The 16623-nt window shown below is 34.9% G+C and overlaps 4 protein-coding genes across 4 annotated transcripts; all 4 read left to right on the plus strand.

Moving 5' to 3' along the window:
• Positions 1-59: 59 nt before the first annotated feature.
• Positions 60-2001, plus strand: LOC111791417 (1,4-dihydroxy-2-naphthoyl-CoA thioesterase 1-like). Its single transcript, XM_023672745.1, has 3 exons — positions 60-305; positions 385-576; positions 1824-2001. Exons 1-3 carry the CDS (start codon positions 147-149, stop codon positions 1974-1976), a joined length of 504 nt encoding a protein of 167 aa, XP_023528513.1. The 5' UTR covers positions 60-146; the 3' UTR covers positions 1977-2001.
• A 1115-nt stretch (positions 2002-3116) lies between these two features.
• LOC111791095 (1,4-dihydroxy-2-naphthoyl-CoA thioesterase 1-like) lies at positions 3117-4596 on the plus strand. Its single transcript, XM_023672297.1, has 3 exons — positions 3117-3390; positions 3483-3674; positions 4386-4596. Exons 1-3 carry the CDS (start codon positions 3253-3255, stop codon positions 4527-4529), a joined length of 474 nt encoding a protein of 157 aa, XP_023528065.1. The 5' UTR covers positions 3117-3252; the 3' UTR covers positions 4530-4596.
• Positions 4597-4852: 256 nt separating this feature from the next.
• Positions 4853-6177, plus strand: LOC111791096 (1,4-dihydroxy-2-naphthoyl-CoA thioesterase 1-like). The gene is made up of 3 exons (XM_023672298.1): positions 4853-5041; positions 5296-5487; positions 5864-6177. Exons 1-3 carry the CDS (start codon positions 4904-4906, stop codon positions 6017-6019), a joined length of 486 nt encoding a protein of 161 aa, XP_023528066.1. The 5' UTR covers positions 4853-4903; the 3' UTR covers positions 6020-6177.
• A 9308-nt stretch (positions 6178-15485) lies between these two features.
• LOC111790878 lies at positions 15486-16225 on the plus strand. The gene is made up of 2 exons (XM_023671985.1): positions 15486-15711; positions 15824-16225. Exons 1-2 carry the CDS (start codon positions 15612-15614, stop codon positions 15964-15966), a joined length of 243 nt encoding a protein of 80 aa, XP_023527753.1. The 5' UTR covers positions 15486-15611; the 3' UTR covers positions 15967-16225.
• Positions 16226-16623: the final 398 nt, after the last annotated feature.

Here is a 16623-nt window from a genome sequence, read left to right on the forward strand (position 1 = left end):
TGAGTAGCAGGCGGCATGTGTTTAGTTGCAATTCCGACGCCTATATCCTTCGCTCCGAATCCAAACCGAAACTTTAAATTCCGATCGCATCCCTCAATCTTCTCTAACAACCAAATCCCGAACCCTCAAATTCGCATTACTTCCGTATGGATCATCAAAATCCGAATGATCCGCCGCTTCCGTCGCCGCCGTCATCCACGACGGCGATTCTGGACTCTCCGCTCAACGCCGTCGGGTTCGAGATTGAAATCTTATCTCCTCACAGAGTATCCGGCCGCATTGTCGTCTCTCCGAAGTGCTGCCAGGTACGTTATTGAGTTTCGATTTCAATAAAATGATCCGCCGATTAGAATTTGGTTACGAAAATGAAAATGAAAAGCGCAGCCGTTTAAGGTGCTGCACGGCGGCGTATCGGCGATGATAGCGGAGGCGCTGGCGAGCATTGGAGCACAGATGGCGGCGGGATTCAAAAGAGTGGCGGGATTTCATCTCAGTATCGATCATTTACAGAGCGCAGAGATCGGCGATCTTGTTCTCGCTGAAGCGACTCCCCTGTCCCTCGGCAAGGCTATTCAGGTCACGCCTATTTTCTTTTTCTTTTTCTATATTATTATTATTCTTATTATTTTACTAATAAGTTCCTAAAATATATATTTATTAGGAATAAAGTAAATTAATTATAATTAAATTCTTTATTACTTGATTTTTTTTAAAAAAAAAATTAAATTAACATTATTTAAAAAAAAAAATCTTGCATTTTGATTATTTTAAATTAATTAAATTAAAAATAAAAAAGTGAGAATTTGTAAAATTTTTGGGGTGAAAGTATAAAATCTTGAAATTTAAAGGAGCAGTGTGGTTGCAGATCCACCGCCAGTAGATATTGTCCTCTTTGGGCTTTCCCTTTCGGGCTTCCCCTCAAGGCTTTAAAACACGTTGTCTTCTTTGTGTTTTCCCTCTCGGGCTTCCACTCAAGGCTTTAAAACGCGTTGTCTTCTTTGGGTTTTCCCTCTCGGGCTTCCACTCAAGGCTTTAAAACGCGTTGTCCTCTATGGGTTTTCCTCTCCTACTAGGGGAAGGTTTCCACACTCTTATAAATGGTGCACTCCCAATCGGACATCACAATCCACCCAATGTGGGACATCACAATCCACCCATGTGGGACATCACAATCCACCCATGTGGGACATCACAATCCACCCAATGTGGGACATCACAATCCACCCCTTCGGGACCCAGCGTTCTCGCTAGCACTCCCAATCGATGTGGGACCACCCCCAAATCCGCCTCCTTTGGGGCCCAGCGTCCTTACTGGCACACTGCCTCGTGTCTACCCCTCTTTGGGGAACAGCGAGAAAGCTAGCACATCGTTCGGTGTCTGGCTCTGATACCATTTGTAACGACCCAGATTCATCGCTAGCAGATATTGTCCTCTTTGGGCTATAAGGGGGAGGAGAACAAACCACCATTTATAAGGGGGTGGAGACCTTCCCCTATCAGACGCGTTTTAAAGTCTTGAGGGGAAGTCCAAAAGGGGAAGCCCGAAAGGGAAAGCCCAGAAGGACAATATCTGCTAGCGGGATTTGGATCAACCAGATTTTAAAACTTTTCCAAGTTGAACTCAAGCAGTGTATTAGGGAAAAGTTAGGGATAAAAGTGTAAAATCATAAAATCTAATTTCCAATACACACCTTCCATATTCATAAATTTATTTAATATTCAAACCATAAACAAAAATATTAAGAGTGGATTTGAATTTATCTTAAAAATGATAGAAAATCAATTCAAACCGACTCTGAATAGTACGTACATACGTATAATAGGTATGGGAAGTAGAACTATGGAAGGCGAAAAGTTCGAGCGTGGAGAGGAGGGACCTTGTGGCGTCGTCGAGGGTCACCCTTCTATGCAACATGCCTGTGCCGAAACATGCCCAACCCTTGGTCGACACTCTCAAGAGGTTAGCAAAGTTGTAAACAAGTTCGAATTTAACTCAGTAAATAATTCAATAGTAATAGTATCTTTTAATTTTTATAGAAGTATAATTGAAATTTATCTCATAATTAAGATAATTTATTAATACATTTATAATTAATTGGGTTAAGTTCAAAGTACCATTATCAACTATGATTTTAATTAATTAGTATCAATTAAATAATATAAAAAAATATATGAAGAAAAAAAGAAATGAAAAGAAAATTGAATGTTCTAGAAAGTCCATCTGACGTGTGAATGAATGGATCAATATCATGTCATCCACGTCATCTTGGTAGAAACACCTTTATCAAATTTTAAAAATAGTATTAATATCGTTTATAATTACAAAAAAACTTAATTTTTAATTTTTTATTATTATTATGCATATACGAACGAAGTAACAATATTTTTAAAGTATTTTTGATTAACAATATTTTTAAAGTATTTTTGATCTCGGAGTACTTTAATCTCCAATATTTTTGAAAGTTTATGAATATTAATATTTTTTGAAAGTTTATGAGTATTTTTGAAACATATAACAATATTGTTATATTTTTAAAGTTAGATAATATTTTTGAAATAATCAAAACAAAATATTAATAGTTTTCATTCATTTTTAAATAATATTTAAAGTTTAGAGGTAAATTTTTATTTTTATTAATTTAGTATATATATATATAATTTTGTTTTTGTTTTTTTTTTTAATTTTTAAAAATGAAAACGTGTCTTCTTTTTATCCATTCATTGGCTAATTGGTTTTTTTCTCTATTATTATTATTATTATAAAAAATAAAAAAAAAGTAAAAGTCAAGTCATAATGTGAGTGGGTAAGAGGGAGAGAAAATAAAATACTTTTGTTTTAATATTTTCCACGTCAACCAAACATAATAATAATAATAATAATAAATTAATTTCAATCCCTAAATTTGTTTTAATATTTTTATTTCATCTAATTAACCGTAAATTTAATTAAGAATTGCAATTTTTATTCTTAATTCATTTTTTTTCTACTGGTGGATAAATAAATAAATAAATTTATAATTTTGAATATATCTACAAATTAAATATTTTTAAAATGTAATTTATAATTATTAAAACGAAAATGAAAATTCATCGACCAACCGCCGTTGTGGACCATGGATTCTTGACTTTTATAATCGCTCCAACTCCACCAAACCCATTCCATTATCATTTTTAGTTCCTCCGCCATCGCCGGCCGGAATCCAAGATCTCTTCCTCTGTTTTTTCCGATTCCGATTCCGATTCACTTCCGAAATGTCGTCTACAGATCCTCCTCCGCCGTCTACGCCGCCAGTTCTCGACGTTACGCTTCACGCCTTCGGATTCGAAATCGACCACGTCTCTCCTCAGAGAGTGGCCGGCCGTCTCCTCGTCTCCTCAATCTGCTGCCAGGTTTCAATTCGATTTTCTTCCGATTAAATTCCGATTTAATTGTATGTTCTTCCGATTTGATTTGGATTTGTCGATCAATTTTGTAATTGAAGCCTTTCAAAGTTCTGCACGGCGGAGTATCGGCGTTGATCGCAGAGTCTCTGGCGAGCATTGGCGCTCATACGGCGTCTGGCTACCAGAGAGTCGCCGGAATTCATCTCAGTATCAATCACTTGAAGAGCGCCGCCCTCGGCGACCTCGTTCTCGCTGAAGCCGCTCCGGTCACCGTCGGCCGAACCATCCAGGCATGCTTCCTTTCCTTATCGCTTCCCAATTATTATTAAATTATTTTTATTTAAATAAAAATAATTCAAAGCCAATAGGAATTAAGACAGACTGTGACGTTTACGTATAATTTTCCTTATCTTTTTTACTTGACTTGGAAAATTACAACTAAATAATAATAATAAAACAAACTTAAAAATTATATAATATTTTTTTTAATTTTAAATAATATTAAATTACTATTTTGACCTTGAAGATTAGTTATTCTGTATAGATCGTGACGTTTATAAACTTTCAATTTTGTGTATACTCAGCACTTTTATATATATATAACTCTAACATGTGAATTCAACCGAGTTTTTGATTCTCCAAAAATTAACCTTATTCAAACCTAAAAAAGAATTTAACTGAATTCTGCTGGTGATTGAACTCATATTCAACATAAGGGTGGTTTCCCTTAAAGCCCTTCTCGACCCGATCCATTCTTTGGGAGGATGAGTTCATAAACTCGAGTTTAATTGGAGAAAGCTACCGACTTAAACAAGAGCCACCCGATTCAAGCGGCACGGTTACGTTTTTTCTAAAACCCATACTTCCTAAACTATCCTCCTAATCAATTTTCTTTCCCACATCGAGACTTACTAAACTCTTCATTCTTCGAACCCGTAAAGTTTATCGACCGAAACTGCTTTCAAAACATATGCTAAATATTTTGATTTGTATAATAACAGGTATGGGATGTGAAATTGTGGAAGGATTTGAAAGAGACAAAAGTGGTCGTGTCCACCGCACGAGTTACTCTTCTTTGCAATTTGCCTGTCCCGAAACACGCTGAAAATGCCGCAAATGCCCTCAAGATGTTTGCAAAATTGTAATTATTATTACTATCATTATTTAAATCCACAGATATATGAATCAAATCATCGATATTTACGGACGTTTTATTTAGATGGACCCAAAATTATAATTAATTTTAGTGAATAAAATGTCCACTTCATTTTATTTCCATTTCTTTTTTTTTTAAAATTTAATTTATAATGTTAATAAAAAGCTTCAAAAATTTTTATTTTATAAAAAATATTTTTATTACTATAAAAAATTAATTTTAAAATTTATTGAAAAATGTAAAGGATAAATTTGGTATTTTCCAATAATTTCTCGTAGAATATTAAAAAATAATTTAGTGTGAAANCCCGATCGGAGCCTCTGAGTCTCGGCTCCAGCCATCCGATTCCGATTCGCAACCAAAATGTCTACAAGGAATCCTCCGCCGCCGCTGCCGTCGTCGATGCAGGACGCTCCGCTTCAGGCAGTCGGATTCGTGTTGGAACACGAATCCGCTCAGAGAGTGAGCGGCCGCATCCTCGTTTCCCCCATCTGCTGCCAGGTTCGTTCAGTCACATTCCGGTTGCCCTAATTTCAGTTTCTTGGTCTATTTTCTTTTTGTTTCGTTTAATTATTAAAAAATTTGCTCCAGAATTGTTAGGTTGATTTTAACTACTGTTAGGTTACATCTCGAATTTTGAAAATTTTATCTTACATTATTTAATTAAATAATCTTTGAAAACTTCACAGTTCAGTGTTATTCTTGATATTTATATATATTTTGTGTTGATTCGTGGATGAATTTCGAAAATGAAGCCGTTTAAAGTGTTGCACGGCGGAGTTTCGGCGTTGATTGCGGAGGCTTTGGCGAGTAAGGGGGCTTATGTGGCGTCGGGCTACCGGAAAGTAGTCGGAATCCATCTTAGCATCAATCACTTGAAGAGTGCTGAGATGGGAGCCGTCGTTCTCGCCGAAGCTACGCCGGTCACCGTCGGCAGAACCATTCAGGTATCCCTCTTCCCCTTTCTTCCTTCTTACAATTTTCAGAAGAAATAGCATTTTTTTTTTAAATATTCATTTTAATATTATATTCTTTTTCAAAATAATATTTTATCGAGGATTCATCACATACAAAATCGAAAGTTAGCTAAAGAAAGGAAGAACATAAGAACTTATCAGATACATAATTACGATTCCAAGAACTAGTTTAGACGCCTTATAAGATATACGAACAATTACAGTGACTAAATTTATAATTTAACTTAAATTTTATCGATAGTCTGCTGCTAAGAATTATTAAGAACTTGGTAATCTTGTAGCTAGTAGTACAATAAACGGTTTAAAGTTGTTCGAGCATGATCGAGAATGGTTGTATGATGTGTAGGTATGGGATGTAGAATTGTGGAAGGATTTGAAAGAGACTAAAGTGATCGTGTCCACCGCTAGGGTAACTCTTCTATGCACTTCGTCTGTCCCGAATGACCCAAAACATGCCCAAAATGCCCCTAAAGCCATTATTAATAAGGTTGCAAGATTGTGATACCATCTACTATGCCCACTTCATTTCATACAGTACTCTTTTGTAATTTCACTTTGGAGAGCTAATTAGCCTTTAAAATCTCTGGTTTTCTTTACATTTTTTCTTCTTTCTTTACTATGAAACCCTTTTGAGAGATAAGACTTTGAAATACTTTTGGACTTTGTTGGCCAAATATTACTATTCACGGAAAATATTACTATCCGATTCTGGGGGAGTAGTCGAAAATATAGCCAAAAAAGCTATTTGAATAGCGGTATGAAAAATGCGGCCTATTCTGACGAAGATGATTCTAGACCAGCTTAAGAAATTGTAGCTACTTCGAAAAAATAACCTATTTGCCAATCATTATTTTGGTCGGGTTACAAGAAAAAGAATCTATAAACCTTTACTTAAGTATTAAGGAGAAGATTTGAAGTACTATATGCAAGAAGCTGCTAAGAGATTTGCATATATAGACAATATCTAGCTTTTTTCATATTAAACTAAAACCAAATCATCAAGAACATAATAAATATCATTGATGATCCCTTCAAAATCAAAGACAGGTTATTATTATTATGAAGTTCGTAAGTGGAATAAATAAAGTAATGGGGAAAATATGCAAACCAGAGAGAGTGAGGGCTTCTTTTAGATTCCTAAAAGCTAGACAGACAGCTTGAATGCATTGAGGAGGCCTCTATGAAACTCCCCCAACCCCTAAACCCACCACTCCTTTCCTTTCCAAAGGTTCTTTCCAAGCAAAAAAGGTGCCCTTTTGAAAGGCAATTGATGCCAATGTGGCAGTTACCTTTGTTGTCATATGAAGCTTTGATGTGTTACGGTGAGATCCCACATCGATTGGAGAGGAGAACAAGTGTCAATGAAGACGCTGGACCCTAAAGAGGGGTGGATTGTGAGATCTCACATCGGTTGGAGAGGGGAACGAGTGTCAGCGGGGACGCTGGACCCTGAAGAGGAGTGGACTGTGAGATCCCACATCGGTTGGAGAGGAAGCGAAACATTTTTTATAAGGGTGTGAAAACCTCCCCTAGCATATGGGTTTTAAAAACTTTGAGAGAAATCCCGAAAGAGAAAACCCAAAGAGAACAGTATCTGACTAGCGGTGAACTTAGACGGTTATAGTTACTATGTCCAGATTTTGACAATAACATCAAGTGACACGGTTTATAGACAAGAAAAAAACGCTTATTTGTAGAATCTTTGTACCGTAGTCAAAAACTTGGAAAAGAATACTTGAAAGCTAAACGAAAACGATTAAAAAAGATCGGGCGCCGAATGTTCAAGTTAACATTAGTGATCATGAAGATTTAGGTTTTTATAAGCAAGCTGTTTCCATAGGCAATATTTAAACAAGGAGTTAGGGCAGAATCCTCTCTGTCAAGAGCAAAAGAGAATACAAAGAACAAAAAAAAGTTGAGGAAGAAAAGAGTTGGGTGAATCAAAAAGTAGAGGACAGCAACCCTTATCTTAACCAGTCTTGTCATTGGATCCTGGCCGTCCATTTCTTGGCTAATCTATAATATAAAATACTCATCCATTTACTCTAGGTTTTGATTTCAGTTTCGGTTGTAATATAAAATACTCACCCATCCACTCATTGTAACAGCCCAATCCCACTGTTAGCGGATATTGGCCGCTTTGGTTCGTTACGCATTGATTGTTAATAGCTCAGTCCCACTGTTAGCCTCACGGTTTTAAAACGCGTCTGCTATAGAGAAGTTTCCACACCTTTGAATGCTTCGTTTCCCCTCTCCGACCGATAGGAGATCTCACAAATTTGAACCTCAAATTTACATGTCAATTACCGTTGAGTTATGCTCACTTTGACCATAATCCCGTGTTTCACATCAGTTTATATAAATAACCCAAAAAGTAAGTAAGAAAGTAAAAGCTTCAACAAGCTGTCCCAAAAGCAAAGCCTCTTCTTCTTTTCTATATAAACTCATGCAGCCATTATATTCTCTACCATTGAAGGCTTAGAGAAATCAAGAGAGAAAAAAAAAGGCAGTATTTGGAAATAATCAAACAAAAAAGGAGAGATCTTTAGAACAATATCATATGGGAGGAAGATCAAAGTCCTTGAAATGCTTCTCAATTTGCAGCATATTGAAAAGCTGCTGCTTCCCAATTGTGGGAGGAAGAGATAATGATGAAGCTTATTGGGAGGAAAGCGCTGAAATTAGAAGAAGGATGTGGCCAAGTGATCAAGATAGTAGAGGAAGATGGGTGGCTGAGCCTGGAATTGATCGTAAAGCTTCTGATTTTATTGCTAGATTCTATGAGTCTCGTGTTTCTGACTCTGAGCGCCAAACTTTTGCGGTTTGAATCAGAGCTGTTCTTCTTCTTTGGCCGAATCTATGCTCCGTTCTTTCTTACTGATATCATTCTCTATGAGCTGATGGTATGTTCATGGGTTGGTTTGGTTTGGGTTGAGTTGAGTTGAATTGGCCTATGAGCTTATGGTATGTTCATGGGTTGGTTTGATTTGGGTTGAGTTGAATTGGGTTTTGGCCGACCTTTCTATTTCTCTCAATTTTGTAATCTTTTGTTCTTATGATCAATAAAAGTTGGAATTTTTTAAAGTGGGTTTGATCAATATCTCGATACTAAGTCGATTTAGTTTCGGATATTAATTTTGGAATTATTTTGGTTCTTGATGTTTAGGGTTTGAAGGTGTTCTTGATAGATTTGGTCGTTGCTTACTGAATTATAGGTTTTGTCTCAATATATATGCCTCTTGATTCATCGACTTGAGACAAAGATCAGGGTCTAAGCCATGATAGCTCGTAGTGGAACGTAAATTTATAGGGAAAACTTCTCCTAGTAGACGCGTTAAAGGGTGTGGGGAACGAAACATTATTTACAAGGGGAACTTCACTGTGAGATCTTGGTTGGAGAGGGAAACAAAACATTCTTTATAAGGGTGTGGAAACTTCTTCTAATAGACACGTTTTAAAACCTTAAGTGGAAGCCCTTTAAGAGAAAGCCCAAAGAAGATAATATCGATTAGTAGTGGGTTTGGGCTAAAACCTTGAGGAGGAGCTGGGCTAAAACCTTGAGGAGGAGCCTTTTAAGGAAAAACCCAAAGACAGATAATATCTGTTAGTGATGAGCTTGGGTTGTTACATTCATGCTCATGCTACAAAGTAATCCAACAAAAGTTACTTGACTTTGAAGTTCTACAACTTAATAGTTTGAGATATAACAATCGACTAAACTCTCGATCGAGCTAGGAATTAGTGATTGTTGATAGAGTTTTGAAATTCAATCCTCTCGCATACACTAAAAAACCTGTTGATACAAATTCAAAGAAATTTTTGTTGTTTTTCTTGATGGTACAAACTGCCAAGCTTGGAAGCCTCTTCGAATAAGTTCTCGAGAAAGAATTGATGGAATAAAGACATGGGTCAATCACCAAATTCACATAGTCGAACAATATTCGATTTTCATGACGTCAAATGTCTAAATGATTGAACGAACGAGTTACCGAATCTCTAAAAGGAACTATATATATGTATGATGTAATTTCACTTTATAAACTATTGCATCATCTATTGCATGTATAGTACTAAGGGTCCGGGCCTAAATCCATTTTCTTGTGATTCCTTTTGTTGGCAAAGTATATTATAAATTAATAGTTTGGGCATCATGTAGGGTTTGGAAAGGAGAAAAAAAGAGTTGTTTTGATTCGTTTCCTCTTAACATGATATTGATGTCCTTCCGATATTTAATCGGCCCTCGCATACTATAAGCGCGAAGCCCACCGTTAGTAGATATTGTCTTCTTTTGACTTTCTCTTTTGGGCTTTCCCTCAAGGTTTTAAAACGTGTCTACTAGGGAGATGCTTCCACACCCTTATAAAAAATGTTTCGTTTCCTTCTCCAACCGATGTGGGATCTCACAACTCACTCACTCTTGGGGGCCCAACGTGCTCGTTGGCGCACTGTCCGGTGTTTGGCTCTGATACTATTTGTAATAGCAAAAGCCCACCGTTAGCAAATATTGTTCGTTTTGACCTGTTACGTATCACTATCAATCTCACGATTTTAAAACATGTTTACTAGGGAGAGATTTCCACACCCTTATAAGGAATAATTCGTTCTCATCTCCAACCAATGTAGGATTCACACATACTCAGCTAAATCCAATTGGGTTGAAACGACCTTAGCCAGTAAGACCAAACCCAAAATGAACTCTAGACCACATTAGCTCACATTAGGCTAGATCTTGCATTCTTCGTGCATTTTGGGCTTGATTTCACCTACAACAACCTACAAACTCAAATATACAACATACGATCTCTGAAAACAACGTGTACACATCTAACATGCTTAGAACAACGTTCTCGAGACTTGATCTCCTAGAATGTAGCATTTAGAAGTAGAATAGAGTGTATGGACAATAATTGAAGGAAAAAAGGTGTATTAATATGTGAGATTCCAAATGACAGCTAAAGTATAGAGAAAGAGAACATGATGATGTTTGTACAAAGTGTGGCCATAGAACACCAAAATTAATTCATATTATTGCTTCCAAATGCCAATGTCCTCTCTCACATTTATCCAAAAGTTATTCCGTATACTCATTTTTGTACTTTTAAATTCATTCATATTTCTTTATATCATATAATATAATATATATTCCAATCTTTTTTTTCCATGTCCTAGAGTTTCTAGATTAGCCCTAAATTTAGAGGGAGGGACCCAAAACTTTAAAAAATTATCCTCAAAATTACGTTAGGTAGGAAACAACGGGTCCCGACTACTGATCTACTAGAGTAGTCCTAGCTCGAGTAACATACTAGTTTTGTTAACGACTCTGAGAATTCCTTCATTCTTTGGCATGTTATGATGCAAAAAAAAAAAAGGGGGTCAATTATTATACCTACGTCTTCGTCTTCGGATGAATGCCTCTTGTTCATCCTTCTAAATTATTTTATGTTTTTTGTTTTGTTTTGTTCATGGGCCCCAACACGTGAAAGTGAAGAAATGTGTGATCATAGCTAGTTTTTTCTTCTTTCGAATTCATCCGCACGTGAAAATGGAGAAACTCAAACCTCTAACCTCTCGATCAAATATATGATCTTAGCTAGTTCTTTTTCTTCATTCAAATTCAATAACACGTGAAAGTGGAGAAACTTGAGCCTCTAACCTCTTGATCAAATATCTAATCTTAGCTAGTTTGTTTTTCTTCTTTCAAATTCAACAGCACGCAAAAGCAGAAAAACTCGAACCTCTAACCTCTTGATCAAGTATCTGATCTTACCTACTTTTTTCTTCTTCTTTCAAATTCAACAACACGTAAACGTAGAAAAACTCAAACCTTTAACCTCTAACCTCTCGATCAAATATCTGATCTTAGCTAGTCTTCTTTTTCTTCTTCTTTCAAATTCAACGACATGTAAAAATAAAAATAAAAAACTCAAACTTCTGACCTCTCGAACAAATAATGAATAAGGTTAGAAAGTGAGATGAATATGAGTTATTGAGTATGTGGGGGCAATGTTCATTGCTCAAGCTCTAATCATAAAGACAAAGGCAAAAGGTTGTGGGGGACAAGGATTGAGTGCATGAATGTGAAACAGCAGATGCATTATGCAATATGCATATGGCAGGCAGTCAATATATATATATACATATATATATATATATAAACATAATGAACATATATATATATATACATGTGGGGCACAAGAAAAAAAGTGGTTCAAATTTCAATCTTCAAAGCTTTCAAAGCTTCAAAACTACAAAACTTTGTGTTTGTCAGATTCTTAATGTTTGTGTTCCCACTTCCCCACCACATAACCCATAATTTAAACCCTCTTTTTACTTCACAACACATTGAATTTAACCAAATTATTATCACTTAATGCTTATAATATTGTCAATAATAATGTCTCTCTTGTTGTTCTTTAAAGTGTGTGTTTGGATTATGTTCCCATCTTGGGAGAAATTATTTAATATAATTGCTATCATTAATGCGATTAGTTTTTAATTTCGATGTCAGATGAAAGTAATAGCTGCATTGTATAATTTTTTACTCTCGACATGTTCTGAGATGGTTTATATATGTTTAATTTATCGAGGTACGATTCAACTATTTTAATGGTAGTTGTTTTGGGGAATAAAATGTCTCCAACGAAATGGGTCATCTCTTAAATGAACGTTCGTTTAATAAGTTAGGAGGTGAGTACTCTATTAGGGCACGAGTAAATGTTGCAATGTTTAGTTGTTTGTCTTTAGTTTGAAAAGTAGAAATAAGGGTCGTTGTACCAAACACATACCTACAATAGCTTGGTTAAGACTACCCCTATTTAGAGACTCGAGACAAGAAATATGGCTTGATAATATAAACCATTTTGTTTCGTGCGCATTGACCCATTCAATTACTCATTGTAAAGGTTGTTGATATATAGTGACTCACAGTTATGAACAGTTTGAAACATGAGTGTCTTAGGTGACGTTTAGTTGGCTGTTAATGAGGCGCTATGGTAGCGTTGAAGCTGTAAACCTCGGAGTGCCAGCTATGATAGAAGGATCTTCCACCTTATTACTAAGTTACGAACAAATAAGTTTATTGACAATGATATAACCTAAAGGTCGAGAGATTCAATCGATAAAAGATCTAAGAAGTAAACAAAAAAGGGCAGGCACGAAAAAAGAGGCAACAAAGACACACATCATAAACGACCATATCCTAAAATAACCGCTTCTTAAAGGACTATGTCCTAAAATAACCACTTCTTGAAGGACTATGTCCTAAGGACCCCTCCACCTCCTAACCCACATAGACATAAGGTACATTTAGTGCCCATTAGGCCGCTATAATAACTATTCGAGTAGACATTTGAAATCGCAGGAATAAATAAAATTCATTGGACCGAAAAACCTACGAGATCCAAACAAATCTAGGGATCCCACTTATGATCTTTTAATCGACAAAACTTATTTTGTATCAATTGAGCTATGTTCATATTAACATTCATTTGCAGAGTCAAGAACTTGGATGTGATATGCAAAAGTTACAAAAAAAAAGTATTAAAAATCTTTAAAGTTTTAATGAGAAGAGAATCATCTACGATAATTCATGCATACTCGAACCTTAAGAAATATGATAAAACGTTCATCCTTTTAGATCTACACTTAGATGATTTGTATCATACGTGATCTAAAAACTTTAAAGAAAATAGTTCATACCTATTTGATTATTCATTTTTAATTTTTGAAATTTATAATTATTTTATTTTCTTAAAAAATTATTTGAATTCTTAGTCAAATTTAAAAAACGTTACTAGATTTTCAAAAAGAAAAAGAAAAAAAAAATTTGTACATTATGGAAATTATAGATAGTAATACATTAATTATTTAATTATAAATAATGGTTAACCAATCATTGAGTACTATTTTTATTAATGTAAACCTTGTGTAAATTAATGAATTATTGACTTATACCATAAAAAATCACATGAATTAATTAAAATTTTAAAGAAATTAATCTATTCAAATTTACATCTTTTCTCATAAATGCCGATTAGAACATAATTGAATTGATTAATAGTTATTTTTTAGTTTTTAATGCAACGTCCAAGATTTGTGGAATGCAGATTTGACATCTGATGGCTCCGGCATTTGCCAGCATCTTTTACGACATGACCATTTTACCCCGTTGTCTTGAATTGTCTCTAGATTATCTCCACAAACCAACACGGGTTCTTTTAATACGTTTTGTCTTTACTTACTTGTCGGGAATTGCTTCTAGGAGGTTGTATAAGATAAAATTATTCCAAGTTAAACATGTTTAATTTTGAATTCAGCCACCGAAAAGAAAGGTGCAGATTGTTGGTATAAGTAGTAACTTTCAATTATTTTAAGTATTTTTTTTTTTAACTATTATATCTTTAGGATTATTCTCGTTTAGATATGATCTCGCTTCATTTATGTATCTCTCATTTACTCGGGTGTCACTTAACAAGCTACCTAAATGATGGTATTACATGTCTAACTAAAAGGGTCGACCAATTTGTTCCATTCTAACTTTTACTGATCTTATACCACTTTAACAATACATTTTTACTTAAACGTTGACACGACAAGCTAATTAAATTAAAAAGTAATCATGTTACAAAAAAGGTAAATAACGGGGTAAAATTAAGTCATTAAATAACTAAACAATTTGAGCATAGTTCAACTGATGAACACATAGGTCATCGAACAAGAGGATAGAACTTGGAATTTCTCGACCAAACGTTATATTAATTTATCGAACACTCCGTCCTCTTCCCNAAAAAAAAAAAAAAAAAAAAAATCCGAGATATACACATTATTCATGTTCTTCCACTTTAAAATATCCAAAAGAAAACAAAAGAAAATGAGAAAGAAGAATAGGTAAAAAGCAAAGAAAAAGACTGTTTTTATTATTATTTGTACGTTTTATATAATATATATATATATATATATATATATATATATAATTAAATAAAAAAAAACTTTTTTAAGTAAAATCAAAGGAAATAAAAAAATAAATAAAAAATGGAAAAAAGTGGTTTGAAAGTGAGAAGTGAAGGAATGGTTTCACGTGTAAGGTCGGAGAGGACGGTGAGGGAGCGTGCGCCATGTGCTTTGCTGCAGTGTGAGACCACACCTTATATTATTATTATTTTTATTATATATATATATATNTATATATATATATATATATATATATATATATATTATTAATTAATATGTTAAATTACAAATTTTATGTCTAATATGTCTCTAAACTTTTAATTTTATGTACGTTACGTCTATAAATAGTCACAAATTTTTAAATTTATCCACAAATTTGTTTGTAACAGTTTAAAGTTATGTACTATTATCAGTCTCACAGTTTTAAATCACGTCTTGTAGGGGAGGTTTCCACGAAGATATGCTTTATTCTCCTCTCTAACCCATATGAGATCTCACAATTCACACTCCTTGGAGGCCCAGTGCTCTTGCTGGCACCCCCCACTGGTGTTTGTCTCTGATACCATTTGTAACAGCTCAAGCCTACTGCTAATAAATATTGTCCGTTTTGACCTGGTATGTGTCTCTGTTAACCTCACGGTTTTAAAATGTGTCTATGAAGAATGTATCATTCTCCTCTCCAACCGAAGTGGGATCTCACAACCCAGTGTGTAGCTCTGATACCATTTGTAACATGTCAAGCCTACACTAACAAATATTGTCCATTTTGGCTCATTACATATCATCGTCAACCTCACGATTTTAAAACGCGTCTACTAGGGATAGCTTTCCATACCCTTATAAGAGATGTTTAGTTCACGTCTCCCTATTTTTTTAAAAAAAATTAAAGGTAAAAATTGATACAATTTGACACGCTTAAAAATTAAAAAATTGATTTCTTTTTGTGTTCATATTATAAAATAATAATAATAATAAGAATAATGATTTTTGAGATAAGAATAAAAAGTTGTGTTGCTCATCCTTCGGATCTTGCCTTCTTCTTCCTCTTCTTCTTCTTCTTCTCTCTCTCACTTTGCTTATAAATTGTGAGCCATTTCACTTCCAACGCCTTTCAGCCAAACACATTCTCACACCTTCATATTCCCATGGCTTCTTGGAAGAAAACCATCATTTCTCCCTTTAGAAAGGCTTGCACCATCTTCAACCAGCACCCTCGAGATCCCAAAAAGTCTCCCTCCGATTCAGGTTAGCTCTCGGGTTTTCTAACCACTTCAAACCCACTTCATACTTTTTCTCTTAGAATCTATTGTTATTACCAATTTGAACATAGCTCAACTGATATGATTTGAATTTGTAGAACAAGAGAAACGAGTAGACGTGAGGAATCTCCAAGGAGAGGTGATGGCATGTGGGTATGAAGACGTGCACGTGATGTGGTCTATTTTAGACAAGGCCAACTCAACTACGACCGCCGCCACCGCTTGCAATGTGTCTTCTTAACCGTCGTCGAGGCCGCCACCGACACCGACAGATGGTGGTGGTTGGTTAATTGGTGTAGATAAAGCATAATACATCTCTCTCTCTCTCTCTTCATGTTATTTTGTGAGTTATGATGATTTTGTTTGTGTTAGGAAATGAATCCCCATGATTTGAAGGTTTTAATCATGGTGAGATTTTAAGTTTTATATTAATTACTTCTTTTTAAGTCCTAAAAAGCTCTCTTTTTCTTATGGGGAATGGAACCTTATCTCTCATCAAACTGCCTCAGATCTGATTGGTTTGTCATTTTTTAGTTATAATTTATGTGCACCACTTTCCAAGGGCATCAAATTGAGAGACAATGAGAGAAGCTTGCACATTTACAATCTTTTTTTAGATGAAATTATTATATTTTGTTTCTAGTTTAAGGATATCGAGCATGATTTGACGCGTAATGTTAATCATTTGCTTTGGACAATTTAAAGTTTCGACTCGTAGAATTAGATGTTGATGATTCGATATGATAAAGACTTTGATTGATAAACACGTAGAATTAAAGATAATAAAAGGGCTTTGGACAATTTAAAGTTTCGACTCGTTCGATATGATAAAGACTTTGATTGATGAACACGTAGAATTAAAGATAATAAAAGGGTTACTCTCGAATATCTCTAAAGA

Source organism: Cucurbita pepo, chromosome LG03, assembly GCF_002806865.2.
Source record: "Cucurbita pepo subsp. pepo cultivar mu-cu-16 chromosome LG03, ASM280686v2, whole genome shotgun sequence".
Taxonomy (NCBI): Eukaryota; Viridiplantae; Streptophyta; class Magnoliopsida; order Cucurbitales; family Cucurbitaceae; genus Cucurbita; species Cucurbita pepo.

Coding starts and splice junctions, on each gene's coding strand:
- LOC111791417 (XM_023672745.1), top strand. CDS start 147: ATGGATCATCAAAATCCGAATGATCCGCCGCTTCCGTCGCCGCCGTCA. Junction 306..384: donor TCTCTCCGAAGTGCTGCCAG/GTACGTTATTGA, acceptor TGAAAAGCGCAG/CCGTTTAAGGTGCTGCACGG. Junction 577..1,823: donor CCCTCGGCAAGGCTATTCAG/GTCACGCCTATT, acceptor TACGTATAATAG/GTATGGGAAGTAGAACTATG.
- LOC111791095 (XM_023672297.1), top strand. CDS start 3,253: ATGTCGTCTACAGATCCTCCTCCGCCGTCTACGCCGCCAGTTCTCGAC. Junction 3,391..3,482: donor TCTCCTCAATCTGCTGCCAG/GTTTCAATTCGA, acceptor TTGTAATTGAAG/CCTTTCAAAGTTCTGCACGG. Junction 3,675..4,385: donor CCGTCGGCCGAACCATCCAG/GCATGCTTCCTT, acceptor GTATAATAACAG/GTATGGGATGTGAAATTGTG.
- LOC111791096 (XM_023672298.1), top strand. CDS start 4,904: ATGTCTACAAGGAATCCTCCGCCGCCGCTGCCGTCGTCGATGCAGGAC. Junction 5,042..5,295: donor TTTCCCCCATCTGCTGCCAG/GTTCGTTCAGTC, acceptor TCGAAAATGAAG/CCGTTTAAAGTGTTGCACGG. Junction 5,488..5,863: donor CCGTCGGCAGAACCATTCAG/GTATCCCTCTTC, acceptor TATGATGTGTAG/GTATGGGATGTAGAATTGTG.
- LOC111790878 (XM_023671985.1), top strand. CDS start 15,612: ATGGCTTCTTGGAAGAAAACCATCATTTCTCCCTTTAGAAAGGCTTGC. Junction 15,712..15,823: donor AAAGTCTCCCTCCGATTCAG/GTTAGCTCTCGG, acceptor TTGAATTTGTAG/AACAAGAGAAACGAGTAGAC.